The following is a 17,569-nucleotide window of genomic DNA, read 5'->3' on the forward strand; positions in this document are numbered from 1 at the left end:
CTTTTTAAGGGGATGTTGTGTCCAGGTTGCTGAGCTTATAATAGAGCCCAGCTGGGCTGTAGCAGCAGGTGGAGCTTAGAGGTGAGTGTGGTATATGGACACATGCAGCCCCCCATTGGGTGCTGCTGGGGGGCAGTGCAGGCTGTGAGTGCTGCAGCCCCACTGCAGGATTGTTGGCCGTGCTTTGGAAGGGATTTACTATTGGCTGCCACCCTCAGGGCATGGAGTACATGCATGGATTGACCTTTGCAGCTCTTTGGATGTGTGTGAGATCACATGCAGCAGTCAGAACACTGAGGCATCCCTGGGGGGTGGGAAGGAGCTGGAATTAATTACCAAAGCCCATTTCTTCCTCTGTTACAACACTTGTTTTCTATTAGACACTGTTGGCACAAAGCTTCGCATTCCCTTTAGGCAGGATCTCAAGGAGGTCTGCAATTTGCTCTTGCATGGGAGCCACGCTTCAGCCAAGGGGAGCAGATGTGAGATGGCTGCAGTCAGCCCTGCAGCATCCCCTGTTTGTTGTATGAGCATCACCTGGGCAGCTCCAAATGCCACGCAGGGCTGATGCTGCTGCTTCCATGGGCAGTCCCTGCTTCCAGGGCTGTGAAGGCAGGAAGGTTTTCTTACCCTTGTTTCAGCAGCAAAGACAGCATTGGGAATGAACCCACCCCATCCCCTGCCTGCTCTTTGCTCTGATGCTCGCCCCCCTGCGCTGTCAGCTGCCTGATAAAGGGGTTGGTCGGTCCTACCCGTGCAGGCAGCCACGTGGAGAGCAGCCCCGCTTATCTCCGAGCGGTGACACCGCAATGCAGGCGGGCAGAGCAGAAGAGCTGCAATCAAACGGCAGCGTTCCGTGGGGCCGGGGCAAAGGTTTCCATTAACAGCGATGTGGTAGGAACGATATCTGGTGTATTTGCTTGGAAGAAGAGCTGAGTGTGCCGGCACAGCATGGAGAGGGGGAGAGGGGCAAGGAGGAGGGGGAGGGGGAGGCTCTTTTGGGGTGTTTTGGTGCTAAATCCATCCAGGTAACGCATTGCTTTGTAATAGAATCCGGCGCTGAGACCCCTCTATGGGAAGGGAAGGGTGAGGGTGGGCAAAGGGGGGTGATGAAAGGCTGCTCAATAGCACGACGGGGGCGGCGGTATCACCGGGCACCGGGGAACCACCGCCCCGAACCGCGGCAGCACATCCGGCTTAAGGCCGGAGTAAAGCTGTAATTAATGAACACCGGCCTTTAATTAGCGCCGACCCCGCAATGCCGAGCGGGTGCGGTCCCCGCTGGGGTGAAACGGCCGCGGAATCGACTCGCGTGATGGTGATGGGATGGGATGGGGATGGGATGGACCGCCCCGATCCACGGCCGGCCCCCCCCGCCCCGAGCAGGCGCAGCAAAGAGCGGAGGCAGCACCGGGGGCGGGGAACGGAGCCGGGTCGGGAGCGGAGCCGGGGAGCAGCGCTGAGCCGCCCCGCTGTGCCGCCCCTCGGGCCGGGGAGCAGCGGAACCGTCCTACGTACGTGAGCGGCCACCGACGGGCGGCGATGTCTCCGTCCGTGGGCTCGGAGGGACGCGAGGGCGCTGCGGGGAGCGGAGCGCGGCCTCTCTGTGCTCTGCGCTGTGCGTAGAGATCCGCGGGTCCGACCGTCGTTGTCCTTTATCCAGGAGCATCATGTCTAACCCGGAGCAGCAGCCGGCGCTGCCCAGCCGGGCTGCCCACGAAGCTGCGGAGCTGGACGCGGGGAATGGGTACGAAGCGGTCGTTCCGCATTGGTTTTATTGCAAGGTGACCGGCGGGAGGGAGCGGTGGCTGCCGTTCAGCGTTCAGGACTCGGAGAGGCTGGAAGAGGCTCATAGTGCAGGTAGGAGATCGGTCCGAACTGCTTCCATCACACCCTGCGTGCGGCCAATGCGATCGGATACGGGATGGTGCTGCGCCTTCAGCCCGTCAGCGCTGTGCTTCAATGGCCTTTAAAGGTCTTTTAAACACCTCATCCCCTGCGTGTGTGATGGGGAACCGGCCTGGTGAGGTCAATGGAAGCATCAGGCGTGTGCCCAAGGGAAGCAGGGTGGTGATGCATGCTGCAAGCAGCAAAGGGAAAGCCCAAAGCTCCTGCTTGGGTTGCAACATTCCCCCCTTTGGAAGCTGTAATTGAGGCTTGTGTTTGGTGGCAGTGCTGGAGCTGTAAGTGCATGGACAGTGAGGATGGAGGAGGTAGTATAAGGTCTGGCCTTGTTAATATGGCACATGCTGTATATTATATTATACATCGTGTTGGAAAGCACCTTTATAGGGGGGACAGAAGCCTGAGCAGGAGGGCAGATCTGCCTGGGGGGACACTGCTGTGCTTCATACTGACAGCACAGGCAGTGGGGACTGTGCTGGGATGTGAGCAGAGCTCTCAGTTCTGGATGGGAACGCTTTGAAGGTGGAGATCTGCACCAATGCAGGGTCCCAGGGCAGTGATTTCACACGTTGCCACCTCAATGCAAGCAGGGAGAGCCCCTGAAAGGCCGTGCCCTAAGCTAGAAGGGAGGGGACTGCTTGCAGCTCAGTGCTTGCAGCTCAGTGCTTCCCTCTCACCTGCTGCCACTGGGGATGTCTGGCTTCAGGCATCTCTCCAGCTCAGGTCTCTGTGCATACAGACAGCACTGCTGGTTGCTGCTGCAGTCTCCTCTATGTGGTTCAGCATCCTGGTAATTCACCTTTTGGGCCCCTCACACGATTCATTCTGCTTCCCCAGGGAAGGATAAAGCAGATGTGGTCGTCCCGACGTCGGGTGGGAGGTACGACGTGCACCTGAAGCAGAGGCAGTGCCTGGCAGTGTTCTGGGAGGAGGAGGTGTCCGAGGTGCGACGCTGCACCTGGTTCTATAAAGGGGACAAGGACAATAAATACGTCCCCTATTCAGAGAGCTTCAGCGAGGAGTTGGAGGTAAAAACACCCCCTTGGAGCACACAGCTCACCACCACCCTCTGCTTCTCATTGCCAAACACCACCCTGCCATCCCAAACTCCATATGGGGCCATTGGTGCTGCCGTTGCACCTGAGGACATGAACTCAGTGTAGGCTTTGGCATGCTTTGGCACGGCATTTTCACGGCTGATTAACACAACTAAATACTGCTCTGCCTCCCCTTCCGCCCCATCATGGAGCACTCTGCTCAATGCCTGTTTGTTCTCCACCAGCCATGCAGCTCCGGCCCATCCTGCAGCCTCTCCCTGCTGTCTTTGTTCTGTGTTTTCCCCAAGCCCTGCCTGGTACTGCTGTGTTTCGGTTCTTATGGCCATAGGACAGTCATCCTCACTTTGTTAATGCAAGAAATAGTTCTTACTGCTGCAGGGGCCCATAGAATGTTTGCTGGTATCTGCTGTAAAGGCTGGGGGCTTTCTTTGCTGAGATATACAAGCTTATTTACAGTCATCTGTATTAAAATACACAAGTAGTGGGGAAGCTTTCTGCTGCTATTCCAACAGGGAATACTTTAGCATGCAATATGGAGACAATCCTGTGGCCTCTCCTGGATGATTTCTATGCCTCTTTCACAAAGCAGCGCTTATACTGTCTCCAAGCAGTTGAATATCCATAGGAATACCCTCAGCTGACTCAGAGAGGACGTTCTTTCCCTCAGGAAGCGTACATGGTTGCTGTAACCCTGGATGAGTGGAAGAAGAAGCTGGAATCCCCAAACAGGGAAGTCATCATCTTACACAACCCCAAGGTGAGCAGAGCCTGCTGGCTGGGCAGGGACATCCTTTGGCCATCAATGCTTCCCACTGGCCCTCCTGGGAGCCCGGTGATGTTCTCAGCTCCAGCACACAGTGCAGCACAGTTGATGGGCTCTCCTTGCTCACAGCTCATGGTGCACTACCAACCCGTTGCCACCTCTGACGACTGGGGCTCAACTCCTACAGAACAAGGGCGACCTCGGACTGTGAAGAGAGGAGTAGAGAACATTGCTGCTGAGATCCCCAATGGTGAGCGTGCCTCTGCCCCCCTTACAGCCATCCAAAGCATGAAGGGAGCACAGCTCCATGCTGGAATCTACCTGCTGCTCTCCCTTTCCGTGCTCTGCAGTTGTGTCCCAGCACTGTGTGAGCTGTCCCAGCAGTGAGGACAGGCATTTCTTCCCATCTAACCCCTTCATTTTCCACTTGGGAAAGTAGTTACGCAAACCAAAGCGTGTGGGAAGTAAAGAACAGAATGTTGCCCCACCTGGTGCCTGTCAGGTCACTGGGTCAGCTCCTTACCAAGCGAGGCCTGAACTCTTCTATCCATATCTTATAACTCTTTCTATCCATAGGGGAACCTCTGCAGATTGACCACCTGGTTTTTGTGGTACATGGGATCGGGCCGGCGTGTGACATCCGCTTCAGGAGCATCGTGCAGTGCGGTAGGTGGGAGCCAGGCAGGGCTGCTCCTGCCATCCATACGTTGCTTTTAGCAGCTCAGAGTGTGGACAATGAGAAACGCTGTCAGAGCACATTCAGACCATGCTGGTGCTCATCTGGGCAGGCTGCATGGTTGGATTTGCTGACTGCAGTGTGAATAAATGCTCGCTAACCCCTTAAATCCCACTGTTTGGAAAGGTTTGGGCAACCCCTTTTCATCACTGCAATCTGCTGCTGCTCAACACAGGGTTTCCCAAACTGGGGGTGGATTTTCCAGCTGTCTAAACCTGCTAAGCTACAACTCAGGAACTGATTACGTCTGCTTTGATGCAGTCTGCTCTTCCATCCAGCACTCCTGTTTTCAAGGCTGCCCAATTGAAATCATGGAGATCAATCTCTCTCCCTTCTCGATACAGAGTGATCTCTCTTAGGCTGCCCCTTCTAAAACAGGCACCTTCACAACATTTGTTTGTTCCTTTAAGCTCCTAAGAGTGCTTTTCTTGCCCTGCATGTGGGGCAGGAGGCTTGTCACAGATGGGGCAGCAAAATCCAGTAAACACACATGTAAGGACATGGAGCTTCCCTTGAGCTTGTAGTTAAAGATTCAAGGTCTTAGGGTGGCAGCAGCAGATTAAAGACCCTGCTGGGATTTCCCCCGTTAATGATCTTTTCTTTTATCTTATTAAGCGTTGTTGATGCAGAAGCCTTGCCCTGCAGCCCTGCTGCTTTGCTAAGAGCTCATGCCTTATTTCCAGTCAACGACTTCAGGAGTGTTTCCCTGAGCATGCTGCAAACACACTTCAAGAAGGCACAGGAGCAGGAGCAGATCGGCCGGGTTGAATTCCTGCCTGTCAATTGGCACAGCTCCCTGCACTCCACCGGGGTGGACGTGTAAGTGCCCACAGCCCTGGGGGGCTGCTGCCTTCTATTTGCTGCCATTGGGAGGGAAGGGCTCTTATGCTCCTGTATGAGGGCTCCTGGGTGCTCTGGTCTCTAATGAAGAATCTGGGTTACAGCATCAGAATGGTAGCAGCCCTCCTCTCATCTCAAGCCTTAGAGATGTGGTAGGGCTCACCTCTGCAGTTTCCTCTCCTCTTTTTCACCCCCTGCAGGGACCTGGAGCGAATCACTTTGCCCAGCATCAGCCGCTTGCGTCACTTCATCAATGACACCATCCTGGATGCTTTCTTCTACAACAGCTCCACCTATTGCCAGACCATCGTGGACACGGTGGCCTCGGAAATGAATCGCCTCTATCTGCTCTTCCTGCAGAGAAACCCGGACTTTAAAGGAGGAGTTTCCATTGCAGGTCACAGCTTGGGTAAGTCCTGGTCCTTCCAGCCCATAAAGGAAGCACCTCAGGTTTTTCCCTAATGAACCACTGATGCTCTGCCCTGGTTTCTAGGGTCCCTCATTTTGTTTGATCTCCTGACAAACCAGAAGGCTGCTCCTGAGGATGAGCACAGCAGGGAGGTATGAGCTCTGCAGCTGAGCACGGCTTTTCCCCATGCACCTGCATGGCAGCTGTGCTGCAGTGGGGAAGGAGAAAAGCTGGAATACATAAAGAGAAATGAGCAAAAAGCACAATCCCTGGGGGCTGTGTTTGCAGGGGACTGAGGTGGCTTCAAGCATCAGGGGTGCTGAGGAAGTCAGTGAAATCCTGAAGAAGTTGGATCTGTCTGAGTACTGTCCTGCTTTCGAGAAGGAGAAAATAGATGGGGAAGCGCTGGTGAGCAGCTCTGTTGTTTTTCTTTCCAGTCCTTTCTCTCTGGTGCATCTTCCTGGCACTGAATCACCTGCACACCTAAAAGCACAGCAGGAACAGGACAAAGAACAGAGGTCTGTCTGTGTAGGAGCAGAGCGGTGTGTGCTAATATCTGCATCGCTTTCTAGTTCTTATGCAGAGAGAAAAACCTCGAAGAAATGGGAATTCCCTTAGGACCACGAATGAAGCTCCTCCATTACATCAGCTCCAGGAAGGAGATGCAGGTATGGCTTCTGCATGGCTCATACTCCTTCCTCCCAGCCACATCACTCAGCTCAGACTCATTTGGGGTCCCCATGCAGCCCAGTGCCTGGTTCCACTGTTATACAGGACTTGCCCTCACTGGGAATCCTTTTGTGTTCTGCAGGACACCAAAGAACTGAGCGCTGCAGGGCAGCACAGCAGCAGGGATAGTCCATACCCCGACGTCAGCCTGGGGCAGGTAAGAGCTGAGCTGGGAGCAATGGAAGCACAGCAGCACAGGAGGTGTCTCATGAAACAAACCCTGCCTCTCTCTGTAGGTCTCAGCCAACTACCCTCAGCTGCTCTACAAGCCCACCATCTTCTTCGCTTTTGGGTCTCCCATTGGGATGTTCCTCACGGTGCGAGGAGTGAAGCGGATCAACCCAGACTACAGCCTGCCCACCTGCAAGGGCTTCTTCAACATCTTCCACCCCGTAGGTATAAGAGCCAGAGCTGCCCCACACGAGGCACCGCACTCAGCTCACACTCACTGCTCTCCCCGCACAGTTTGACCCGGTTGCATATAGGATTGAGCCCATGATCATCCCAGATCTGGAATTTGAGCCCATGCTGCTCCCACACCACAAGGGCAGGAAGAGGATGCACCTCGGTAAGGGGGCACAGCTGCTCTTCGCCCTGACCGCAGTTTCAGCCCCCTGCTTTAACACAGCCCTTGCCTTGCAGAGCTGAAAGAAGGGCTGACACGTATGAGTGTGGATCTGAAGAACAACCTGCTGGGATCCCTGAGGGTGGCCTGGCAGTCCTTTACCCGCGCCCCATTGGCAGCTGTGGAGGGAGCAAGCAGTGAGGGGGAGGCAGAGACGGAGGCGAGTGCAGAGAAGCAGCCAGGTCAGTGAGCATAGGGCTGGGGGGACACCAAGCAGTGCTTTGCTGTGTGCTGCTGCTGAGACCAACTGTTATTGCCTCCTCCAGATCCAAAGCCAGAGGAGGCCCCGGCACCATCCAAGGAGGATCCCTCCCTCATTAACGTGGGGAAGCTGAACGGGGGGAATCGTATCGACTATGTGCTCCAGGAGAAGCCCATTGAGAGCTTTAATGAGTATTTATTCGCACTTCAAGGGCATCTCTGCTATTGGTAAGCTCCTGCCTGTCATCAGGCTTCAGATCTGTGTCTTCTATAGGCAGAATGCTGCCATACTTATCACCAAGGTGATGAGAAGCATTGCCTGCTCATGTCCATGTCCCCACCTCCAGGGAGTCAGAGGACACCGTTCTGCTGGTTCTGAAGGAGATCTACCAGACAATAGGTGTTACATTGGACCAACCTTTGCCAGGAAGCCAATGACCACCCCGTGCTGTTCAACCACTTGTAAGTCCACACTTCCAAATTTCCTAGGAGACCCCAGAGGACATAGAGTCCATTTGAGGGAATAATGTTCCTTATTCACAGCGCTGGTTGGGCTTTCCTTTGGCCTGTCAGCACACGGGGCTTCCTTCCTCTTTATGGTGCACAAAAGCACATCAGACACAAGATTTACTCCAGTGTTCTCCCTTTGCTTTCTTAGATACAATTCAATTGAGTACTCACCAGGAAAATTCAGACTCTTCTCTGCCTTCCTCTCTCCTGTGCTGCTGTGCCCCGCATGCTGACTCCCCAGTATTTGCTGCTGCCTGGAGATAAAGATGGTTTTCCTCCATTTTGGGTAGGAAAAACAACCAACCAAACCAACCCCACTCCTGCAAACACACACACAGCACTTACACTGTGACTCCCCGTGGCAACACGTGCTGTCAGCCCTGAACTTGTCTGCCCACCTTGTAGGTTATCACACGGGCTTTGCAGTACTGATGCAGACAGCTGCCTGGGCTAGGAAATGCAATACAAGGGCCTGAACCCTGCTGTGGGCTTAGCAAGGATACTCTTAGCTTGGGACCTTGAGAAATAAAAGCCTTAAACACACAGCATGGAGAGAGCAATAGCAGCCTTGAGCAAAGGAGATGCTGACTTCTCTTGGGAGAAGGATGAGGCGCCGCTCTCCTGCTGTAGCACCGGGTTGGAGTGTTGCAGCCTTTGGGAGGTGCAGGTAAGGAGGCGCAGGCATCTGCACACACCGTTGCTCATGGCCACGTGCACAGCACCCCCAGGAAAGCTTTACCTCCAGATCCAAACTTGGGGAAAGCAGCTGCTCCCAGCACCGGGCCCTGCAGGGACAGCCCTCCTCTGCTCTGCAGAAGCACACAGCAGTGCTGAGTTCAAAGTGGCTGCAGGGATCTCATGCCCATCAGGCTTCAGCCCAGTGGTTTTGTTGGCAAATACACCAAATGCTGCCAGTGTTGGGTCTGTTGGCTCTGGGCACTGTCTGTGAATCCACTATAAAGATTCAAGTAGTTTGGCAGGCAGCACAGCCTGCAACTTGCTGCTTCGTGTTAGCTCTCCTCCAAAGGCAACAGAGAACCCTGGGTTATCGGTTCCCTGTGACCCAAACCACTCCCAGACTGCAGCTGGAGCCTCAAAGCGGGCAGGGGAAACGTGGCATGTAAAGCCACTGCAACCTTTGGAAAGAGCCACCTCCCTCCCGCTGACTTTTGCCCTGCATGGGGTAACAAGCCTTGTTTCCATAGCATCCATTTGTTGATCCTCTGTTGTACTTGGTTATTTGCACTATTCAAAAGGTGTCGTTTGCAGCCTCCGACCTCCTCCCATCCCAAAGGAACTGAAGCTGTTCAATTTACTTGACTACAGAAACAGACGTGCTGCTCTTTCAGAGCCTGAGTTTGCTAAATGCCTCCTAAAGGAGCAAGAAAAGGAACAGTCTTAACATGGGACACTCGTGACCAGCTTTTAAGTTATGCACTTTGTTAACAACAACAGCAAAAAAAAAATAATGTTTTAAATGTTATTTAATGTCTTTTCCAGTAAAAGTCAAAACAAGTCAACAGATGCCTGTGATGTGTTTTGGAGGAGAGGGAAAGGAGAAGCAATGTCTGTAAGTTCTACTAAGAATTCAGGGTTATGTGGGGCTGATGGGGCCCAAACTGATGGCACATGAGTTACTGTTGTAACTCCTTTATTTGCCAAATTAAGAAGAAAAAAGAGCCAACACAATAACACAAATAACAATCATGCCAGTTGCATCTTCTGTCTGCCCTGCTCAATCCATAGGGAAAGGCTGTAGCTTTGTACTCGTTACTCCAAATTACTTCATCTCTGACTGATGAGATGCATTAAACACCGGCACAACAGGTCCTGCCCTTCACTTTGACACATGAATCCTAAGGGAAGGGATGGGGCAGCTCAGCTGCACTGAAGGGAAACCTCTGACTGTGTTTTGTTGTGGACCTGACCCAGGATACCCACAGCCATGGCACAATACATCAGTTCAGGACCTTCTGAAGCTGGGCTGTCCTGCAGGCTCACTGAAGCACAGCTCACTTTCCAGCAGGTCCAAAGGAAGGGACACCTATAAAACTCATTGAAATGAAGCCACACACACCCACTGAGCAGGACAGCTTACCATCCTTGTGGGTCACAGCCAGCCTTCCCCTGTCCTGATACTTGTGGTGCCAGCAGGACACAGATCATCACTAAATGTCCAGGTGAAAGCTGGAAGCTGCAGGTTTTTCTTGGTGTGCTGGCAGTTGTTTAGATATAGACAGCAATGGTTTGTGGCACACGGAGTCCATCAGAGGAGGGTAGTACTGCCTGTAGCAGAGGTATGCCAGCACAAAGCCCATTGCTGAGCCAACCAGCACATCTGCAAGCAAGGCCAGGAGAGTTACCTTCCTCCACCCTCACAGCCCCAGAGAGCAGCAGGCTGCTCCAGCCCTGGGCACTGCAGCTGACCCACCTTGCCAGTGGTGCTTGTAGTCACAGGTGCGGGATACAGCAATAAGTGTGGCAATGAACAGGGGGAGGAGGAAAGCACAGAGCTGCAGTGCTGAGCCTCGCCGGCCAGGAGCAAAGCAATGCAGCTTCCCAGCCAGGTAGAAGGCACAGAAGGCAAGGCCAGCAAAGGCGACTGGAAGGAAGGTCACAGAATGGTTTGTGTGACAGCAAAGCCACATTGCCATCCCCATGTGCTCCTGCTTGCCACAGTCTGAGCAGCCAGAACTTACATGAGGAGTGCCCACTGGGAAAGCTTTTGCGTCCCTCAGCCACCACGCTGGGGTCACCCGTGCAGGTCAGCTCTGTGTTCACTCGTCCATCTGGGAAGCAGCGATAGAAGAAGTCCGGCCGTGGCCTGGGGCAGAGGAGCAGAGTAGGCAGCCCTGTGCTCTGTGGGACACCTGGAGCTGCTATGTCCCCTCACCAGCCTTGGGCTCACCACTGCACAGTGATGATGGGGTGATGCTTTGCCATCCCTGACCAGGGGAAGCAGGCACCTTATTATATGTGCTCCTCCCTGATACAGTGCCCATCTAAATGATGCCTGGAGGACAGCACTGCTCTGATACTACAGCATCTTTACAACTACAGAAACCTGTTAGTTCCAGGCTGAGCACATCCAAATTCCAGCATCCAGCCCTTCCTCCTCCTCCTCTAGCTCCAGCACTGCACCTCCCACCCGGCACAGCCCAGAGCTCCTCACCTGCCCACCATGAGCTTCAGGGCATTGGTGAAGACCCCGTTGAGGACGAGAGCAAGGCTGGCAGCTGGGAGAGAGCAGAGAGCTCACGTCAGCCCCTCACAGGCTGCCTGAGCTAATGGTGCTCAGCTTACAACATTCTGTGCCTAAATGCTCAATAAGAGCATCCTGTGTAACAGTGAGGTGGATAAGTTGGAGCCACAGTGCTCAGCTTTAACAGCCCAGCACAATGTCTGTGTCCTGGGTCAGGTCTCACCTATGAGACCCCTCAGGGCTCCCCCCACTCCCCCAGGCTGCCTTGCTGGTCCCGGAGCTGCTCACCCAGACAAGCCTCCCTTGTGTCCTCCTGATCAGCACCCAGGAACAGCCGGGCCAGGATGATGAGCAGCACCGGAGACAGGAATGCAATGAACTGCAGCCAAGGGAGGGAAAAAAAAAGGGTTCAGCGTTAGCAGAGCAGAAATGAGCAACCCAAATGAGCTCAGTTCAAACCCAAAGGGCAACCCTGGATGCTAAGGGCTACATAAAGCGGTTGTAAACGCTGTGTTGCTGCAACAGCGCTGCGCTCGCAGTGACCACAGCCGAGAACTGCAACGCTTTGTGCTCACAGCTTTGCTTTGAAGCAACAGCTGACAAACAAAAGGCAGAAACCCCGCTGCACTTACAAACATCAGCGCTGTGGGAACGCGATCTGCTTCCACGTAAGGGTTGCGATACAGCCACATCTCCTCCGGCTGCACCACGCGCTGGAAGGGCGGCAGCAGCTCCATCACCCTGCAGAAAGAACATAAAGATGCGGGTATATGCGAGATGGGGAATGGAACCTCTGCAGCCCTGCACTCACCCGCAAGCCACCGCCAGCACCACCCGCACCAACACCTCCACCACCCTCCGCATGGCGACCAACACGTGACCGGAGTGAGTCAACACGAGTTCGAATCCCAGCCCCGGAAGAAAAAGGGGGGAGGAGATCTGGGTTGGAACATTCAGAACGATTTATTGAAGTCAACCTCAAGCAAAAAGTTCAAATCGGTGGAATGTCGTTTTTAAAAACCTTTCCAAATGAATCCTCACGGAAGCAAAAACACATCTGAATTCCAAAGTATTTGTAAAATAAAAAAAGGCAACATCTCAGTAAATATAATGTACAAAAATTATATGTTCTACCATCACACACATTCAGTAAGAAGCTAAAATATTACAGGCAAGGCTAAAGTACGCTAGAACCGGCTGACAATAAGCTACCTATGTACAGGGTAACCGAGCTTTACAGGCTTCACACTATGCAAGAGAACGTAGGCCGAACGACACAACCCCCAAAATATGGTATTTCTCAAAGCCAACACCAGGCAACACCAGCCATCGTCGTATGGTAACACCAACCATCGTCATATGGTAACACCATCATCATATGGTAACACCAACCATCGTCGTATGGTAACACCAACCATCGTCATATGGTAACACCAACCATCGTCGTATGGTAACACCAACCATCGTCATATGGTAACACCAACCATCGTCATATGGTAACACCATCATCGTCGTATGGTAACACCAACCATCGTCGTATGGTAACACCATCATCGTCGTATGGTAACACCAACCATCGTCATCATATAGTAACACCAACCATCGCTGTATGGTAACACCCACCATCGTCGTATGGTAACACCAGCCATCATTGTATAGTAACACCATCGTCGTATGGTAACACCATCATCGTATGGCAACACCAACCATCGTCATATGGTAACACCAACCATCATATAGTAACACCAACCATCATATTAACACCAACCATCATTGTATGGCATCACCAACCATCATATAGTAACACCAACCATCATCGTATGGTAACACCCCAACAGAACAGCACCCGGAGCTCCAGGTTGGCTTCCCAGCTCTATATATAGAGTGACTTCGGTGATTGCTTGATGTATTTTGCAGGTAAAGACTCAAAAAAAGTGATTTTGTTGTTGAAAGAACATCTCACAGAACCTACAAAGTTAGGTACAGAGGAACAAAGTGGACAGAACTAACGATGCTGTGAAGGTCGGGGTTGCGGCCCCACGGAGCCCCGCAGGCAGTCGTTGCCATCATCCCCTCTGCTTTGTGAGGAAGGAGAAGTGGCACCAAATAGACACATAGCAATGAATGAGGGGCTCCCAGCTTTACCCAGAGAAGGGACCAAGAGCTCACAGCTGGCATGGAGTTGTGCACGCTATGCGCCCTTTTGTTTTCACATTAATTACCTGTGCAAAGGAGATTAATTCCCATTCACTCCCATTAATCTCCCATGCAAAGCTCAGATCTCCACTCTGTTCCCCTTCTCCAGCAGTGAGAGCCCCTCACTGGAGCACAAGGACCCGAATCCGCCGCTCAGCAACACGACACGATAGGAAACAGCTTCTTTTCTCCTCCTTAGAACAACATTGTGAGTACATCCGAAGGATGGGAGTGTATCAGAAGTGCAAACCATTTTGCTACATGAAGGTAATGCGGGGGAAAAGCTGAGACCAAACACAAAACAGCCATCACTGCTCAGGTGGCACCATGGAGCTCCACGTGCCACAGGAGCAGAGCTGGCAGCAGGGAGGTGAAACACATCTTCAATGCCGTATACAAAACAAGGGATGTATAAATAAAACAAAAAGAAAGCTGGATAAGGAATGCAGAGCTTCAAGTACATTAAACCCTGAATTCAATGAGGCAGAGGTTTCATGTTAAAGTGACCACTTCGTACCAGCGCTGGACGTCCCCCTCCCGCCCTCCTCCCACCCACCCCATAGTTCTGTAAAGTCTCAATATATACAGATTCTATGCTCATTGTTAATTACATCTAGTAATTGTGTCTCTCCTTCTATCCCGAAACGAAGATAACAAGGTTTTAGAAGAAAGGCCAAAATTCTACATTCCAGCCCCATTACTCCATTGTAAGAAACTCTTTTCAGACCGTGGTGGTGACCAGAGAAGGGAATTTGACCACAAAATCATCATCGTGCCATCCTTCCTGAGCTGCAAATAATGCCTTTGATCCCTACAGTCGAGTCAGCTGAATCTGAAAGCTACAATAACTACTGCTTGTGCCACGTGTGCAGCAAACTGCACTAATTGACCATTGCACCATTGGGTTGCGATCTGCAGAGCACCTGCACTGCACAAAGGTGTGTGCTGCAGAGCACAGAGTCCAGTAAACACCAAAGTCCTGCTCACTTAGCAGAGCAGCTCAGTTAGCAGCTGTGCACCTGAAGCACAGTGCTGCCTCCAAAAATGAAGACAAAAGGAAACATGACTGCATGTCCCAGCTGAAAAACAGAAGGTTGCACATCTCAGTGATTGCAGCAGCAGCTCTGGGCATTTCCTCCAGGCTTTTGCACACATGGCCAAGCTGCCCAGCTCTGCTCCTCAATCCTGAGACCACACAGATGGAATTCAGCAGCTGATGCCAGTTAATCAAAACACAGATCTGTCCCATCTTTTCCTCTCTCTCTCTCCATACAAAGGAACTGCTCTTTTGTTCCTCTCCATTTACCAGGATGTGGTTGAAAAGGCATATTTTAAAGCTCTGCATTTGGCACGCAGAACCAACTCAGCACAACTATCAAGCTATTCTGAATCAGGTACTTTCTCATATCAGCCTTTATGATTACACAAAGATTCACCTTCTCTTTAGTAGTGTGACATCCAGTTCTGACTTTTGTTCACGAGCTGCACAAGCTTACAAACCAATTTCCTGCTTTTGAATCCAAGCTCAGCTGCTGGCTATCATTATTACTTTTTTTTGGTGGAAAATAAAAGGAGCACCTGTAAGAAGTTTGAGAAAGAAGTTAACCAGGAATCAAGTGGCACAGAATAGCAGCAGGCCCCAATTCACAGCATTTCACAAGTTCTTAAAGCCTTTTGCAACCCTTCGCTTTCTGTGCTATCCAGCCCAGCAGTACAGCACAGCAACAGGTTTCAGATGGCAATGAATGCTCACCAGCTGCGTCCTGCTCACTGCCATTCCAACAGCTGTGAAGGCTTCTGGCATCAGCACACCCTCATTTGGACACAGAGTGAGGTGCACTGACACTACAACACATCTGTAATCATTGGAATGCTCTGACTTCCCAGGAGAAAATCATTTCAACACTACCAAGACTAATAAATAAAGTAAAGTAAACATATCAGGCCTTACACAGACACTGCGTTTGGAATCTCTAGGAGGTGAAACACCCCTGGCAAAGAGCTTAAAAAGAAGACATTTAACACACAAAACATTCAGAAAAAAATAAAATTCTTCCCGTAAATATTTCTGTAAAAAATAATTCAAGCAAGATTAGTGTTTGAGACATTCACTGTAGCATGGACCACAACAAGTGCTTTATATTCCCACCAACCCCCTGTGTCATCGGCTGAACCAAGCGGTATTGGCACTGCTGTGCCCCCAAACACACGCAGGCTGCAGGAAGGCTCAGCATGCTCAGGGGTGCACTGACAGATCAGCTGCTTGGCACCATGGCTGCTCCAAGGGGCTGTAGTGTATTCTGTAACTTCACAAGTGCACAGACTGTTTTTCCTCCTCCATACATAAGTTTGAGAGTGAGAAGGACAGCAGCCAGACAAGCTCCAAAATCCCCTGGGTGCCTTCCTTGCCTGTCTTAGGCTGAGAAGTCACCACATTCCTGCAGGTTTATGTCAGCAGTTTCCCAGAGGGTTCTTGAGAATTAATTCAAAGGCTCGATTTAGCCAGATGCCAGCAACACTTAATATTAAATCCTTTCATTCAGTGTTACCTCCAAGAGCCGTTAGCAAAAAGCTAGCACCAGCACACAGCCAAAGCACGCTGACTGCAGCGCTTGGAAAGGTTGCAGGCTAAGGGAGGAGATTCACCAAAGACCAACTTCAGCCTGGGGAAACTAATCCCTCTAAGCTCCTTGCTTGAGGATTGCAGGATAGGATAGGTTTGCAGAAGCAAATCTGGAGCAGGAGCCTACCTAAGCCACCTCAGGAGCCTCACAGAAGCAGCCTCTGTTCCTCTGCAGAATAACAAAGGAAATGCAAAATACAAACACCCCACCAGGCTGAGGGTGGCTGTTGTGAATCCCATTACCCAGCACAGCAAATACTCTGTTATGGAAGGAGCGCTGCAGGGGACTAACTTGCTTTTCTTAGCTCCATTAACAGTGAACATTACAAAGTCAGAAAATCTTTCTCACTAAAAAAACATAAATATTCAAATCAAAAGAAACATGAAGATGGGTTGGATTCCTTGTGCACTCAGATTTCCTCTGAAGCCAATGGGAGTCTGAGAAGAAAGCAATCAGGATTCACAAAAACAGAATTGCCACCAAACAAGTGCAGAACTTGGCAGATGATGAATCCACACACACAACAATCCTCCACCAAAAGAAGTCAGAGGTAGCGCTCCCAGGGCAGCAAGCTGACCTCATTTCTGTGTGCTGCAGTGCGACCAAGGCCAGGAGCTCTCCTAACTAGGAAGGTTTTCCTAGTAAAGAAATGACCATTGTGCAATTCAGCTCCTTCTGAATTTCCACCTGTCTGCAAACACCACCAATTACAGCTCTCCAGCAAGCAAATCCTTCCTTCCTTCTTAAAGCGTTAGCACTTGTGTTACAAGCACTCCCAAAGAGCCATACACATTATTTCTCACAGGAAAAGCTTTACAGCAATATTCACAAGTTAACATGATATACAACCTGCCTTTAAAAATAAGTACGGAATGGAGGCATTTTCAGTCACCTGGTCTGAAACCCACATTTGTCTCCACGATACCTGAATGTTACACAGCGCAGGGAGGGTTTGTTCTTGTTGTAAACTAGACGTAGGAGTTATGTTGGCTTCACTGTTTGTTTTTAAAGACACGCTGACTGATCCAAACCAGATCTTCAACATCCTTTAAAAATTAAATAAATAAATATGCTGCTATGTTTCGTTTTCTACACTTGAACATCTTTAAACAGAATATTCTTTTTCACTGGCAAAATGTCGACTGTTTGCTTTCGAAGGCTGAGACGTTTGTTTCCCAACAGTAAGAGCTGCTGTAGCACATTCAAGGGTAAAAGACCAAACAATAAAAAAAAGAACAAACAAACACCACTGCCTGCTTCTGCTTGGTAATGGTAAGTGGTCCCACTCCCAGTTCACACAAGACAGCGCCGATGATACACACTGAATGTGTCATAGCAGTCTCTTCAAGTTCATCGCCTATTTTCCCCTCTTCTTCTTCTTCCCTCCCTTGTTGTTTATTGTCTGTTTTTTTTAAACAAAATTCACTCCTTTGCTTCTTCTACAGGATTCTGAGGTTCCAATTTGCATTTTATCTTGTTCCAGTACTCAGGTGCCACAGGAGATTTGGGGTCATGTGTGGAGCAGCAGAGACGGCCGTCCAGCGCCGATACCACCAGGGCTCCTTTCTCGTGATCCTTACAGAACGAATGAGGGCAGAACTCACAGAACGAAACTGCAGGATTGCTACAGATGTCACACTGATGCCATGGACATTCCCACTTTCCTGAAGATAGAAGGGTAAGGGAGAAAAAAGAGAGACAGGAGGCTGAGCTTCAATGAGACATAAAGAAAAGCCCTGAAAACACAAGTTCAAGTTGCTGTTGGTGCTAA

At 51.1% G+C, this 17,569-nt stretch overlaps 3 protein-coding genes across 19 annotated transcripts in view; 1 reads left to right on the forward strand and 2 right to left on the reverse strand.

Moving 5' to 3' along the window:
- The first annotated feature begins 14 nt into the window (after positions 1–14).
- Positions 15–9,296, forward strand: DDHD2 (DDHD domain containing 2). 7 transcript variants are annotated; one of them, XM_085510518.1, is made up of 18 exons: positions 15–81; positions 1,664–1,860; positions 2,743–2,933; positions 3,631–3,720; positions 3,856–3,976; positions 4,303–4,392; positions 5,146–5,281; positions 5,503–5,711; positions 5,796–5,863; positions 6,000–6,119; positions 6,284–6,379; positions 6,523–6,597; positions 6,677–6,832; positions 6,906–7,008; positions 7,083–7,247; positions 7,332–7,494; positions 7,614–7,728; positions 7,925–9,296. In XM_085510518.1, exons 2-17 carry the CDS (start codon positions 1,671–1,673, stop codon positions 7,702–7,704), a joined length of 2,064 nt encoding a protein of 687 aa, XP_085366644.1. In that variant the 5' UTR covers positions 15–81; positions 1,664–1,670; the 3' UTR covers positions 7,705–7,728; positions 7,925–9,296. The 7 variants fall into 7 exon arrangements, with proteins under 7 accessions (XP_085366644.1, XP_015738571.2, XP_085366643.1 ...); XM_015883085.3 differs by lacking the exon at positions 15–81 and adding an exon at positions 479–894; XM_015883084.3 differs by lacking the exon at positions 15–81 and adding an exon at positions 1,407–1,514.
- Positions 9,243–16,862, reverse strand: PLPP5 (phospholipid phosphatase 5). 3 transcript variants are annotated; one of them, XR_001559331.3, is made up of 8 exons: positions 11,790–11,852; positions 11,611–11,719; positions 11,267–11,357; positions 10,949–11,012; positions 10,476–10,600; positions 10,208–10,378; positions 9,718–10,114; positions 9,243–9,632 (listed from the first exon to the last, which is right to left on the reverse strand). XR_001559331.3 is itself a non-coding variant. In XM_085510523.1 (7 exons), the coding sequence occupies exons 2-7, from the start codon at positions 11,713–11,715 to the stop codon at positions 9,945–9,947; spliced, it is 726 nt and encodes a 241-aa protein (XP_085366649.1). In that variant the 5' UTR covers positions 11,716–11,719; positions 16,724–16,862; the 3' UTR covers positions 9,243–9,944. The 3 variants fall into 3 exon arrangements, 2 of the variants coding, with proteins under 2 accessions (XP_085366649.1, XP_015738576.2); XM_085510523.1 differs by lacking the exon at positions 11,790–11,852 and adding an exon at positions 16,724–16,862 and having other exon boundaries at positions 9,243–10,114; XM_015883090.3 differs by having other exon boundaries at positions 9,243–10,114.
- NSD3 (nuclear receptor binding SET domain protein 3) overlaps positions 11,923–17,569 on the reverse strand; it is a 33,847-nt gene continuing 28,200 nt past the window's right edge. For 7 of the 9 annotated variants that reach the window (XR_014932365.1, XR_014932364.1, XM_085510515.1 and 4 more), the window contains one exon: positions 11,923–17,462. Coding sequence is in view for 5 of the 9 variants with exons in the window: in XM_085510515.1 (XP_085366641.1) it covers positions 17,221–17,462 (242 nt within the window). In the remaining 4 variants the exon portion in view is untranslated. The remainder of the gene's footprint in view (positions 17,463–17,569) is intronic. The other 2 variants (XR_014932368.1, XR_014932366.1) reach the window with 1 other exon arrangement.

This window comes from Coturnix japonica, chromosome 10 (assembly GCF_054131305.1).
Source record: "Coturnix japonica strain WE chromosome 10, WE-NBRP24, whole genome shotgun sequence".
Lineage (NCBI taxonomy): Eukaryota > Metazoa > Chordata > Aves > Galliformes > Phasianidae > Coturnix > Coturnix japonica.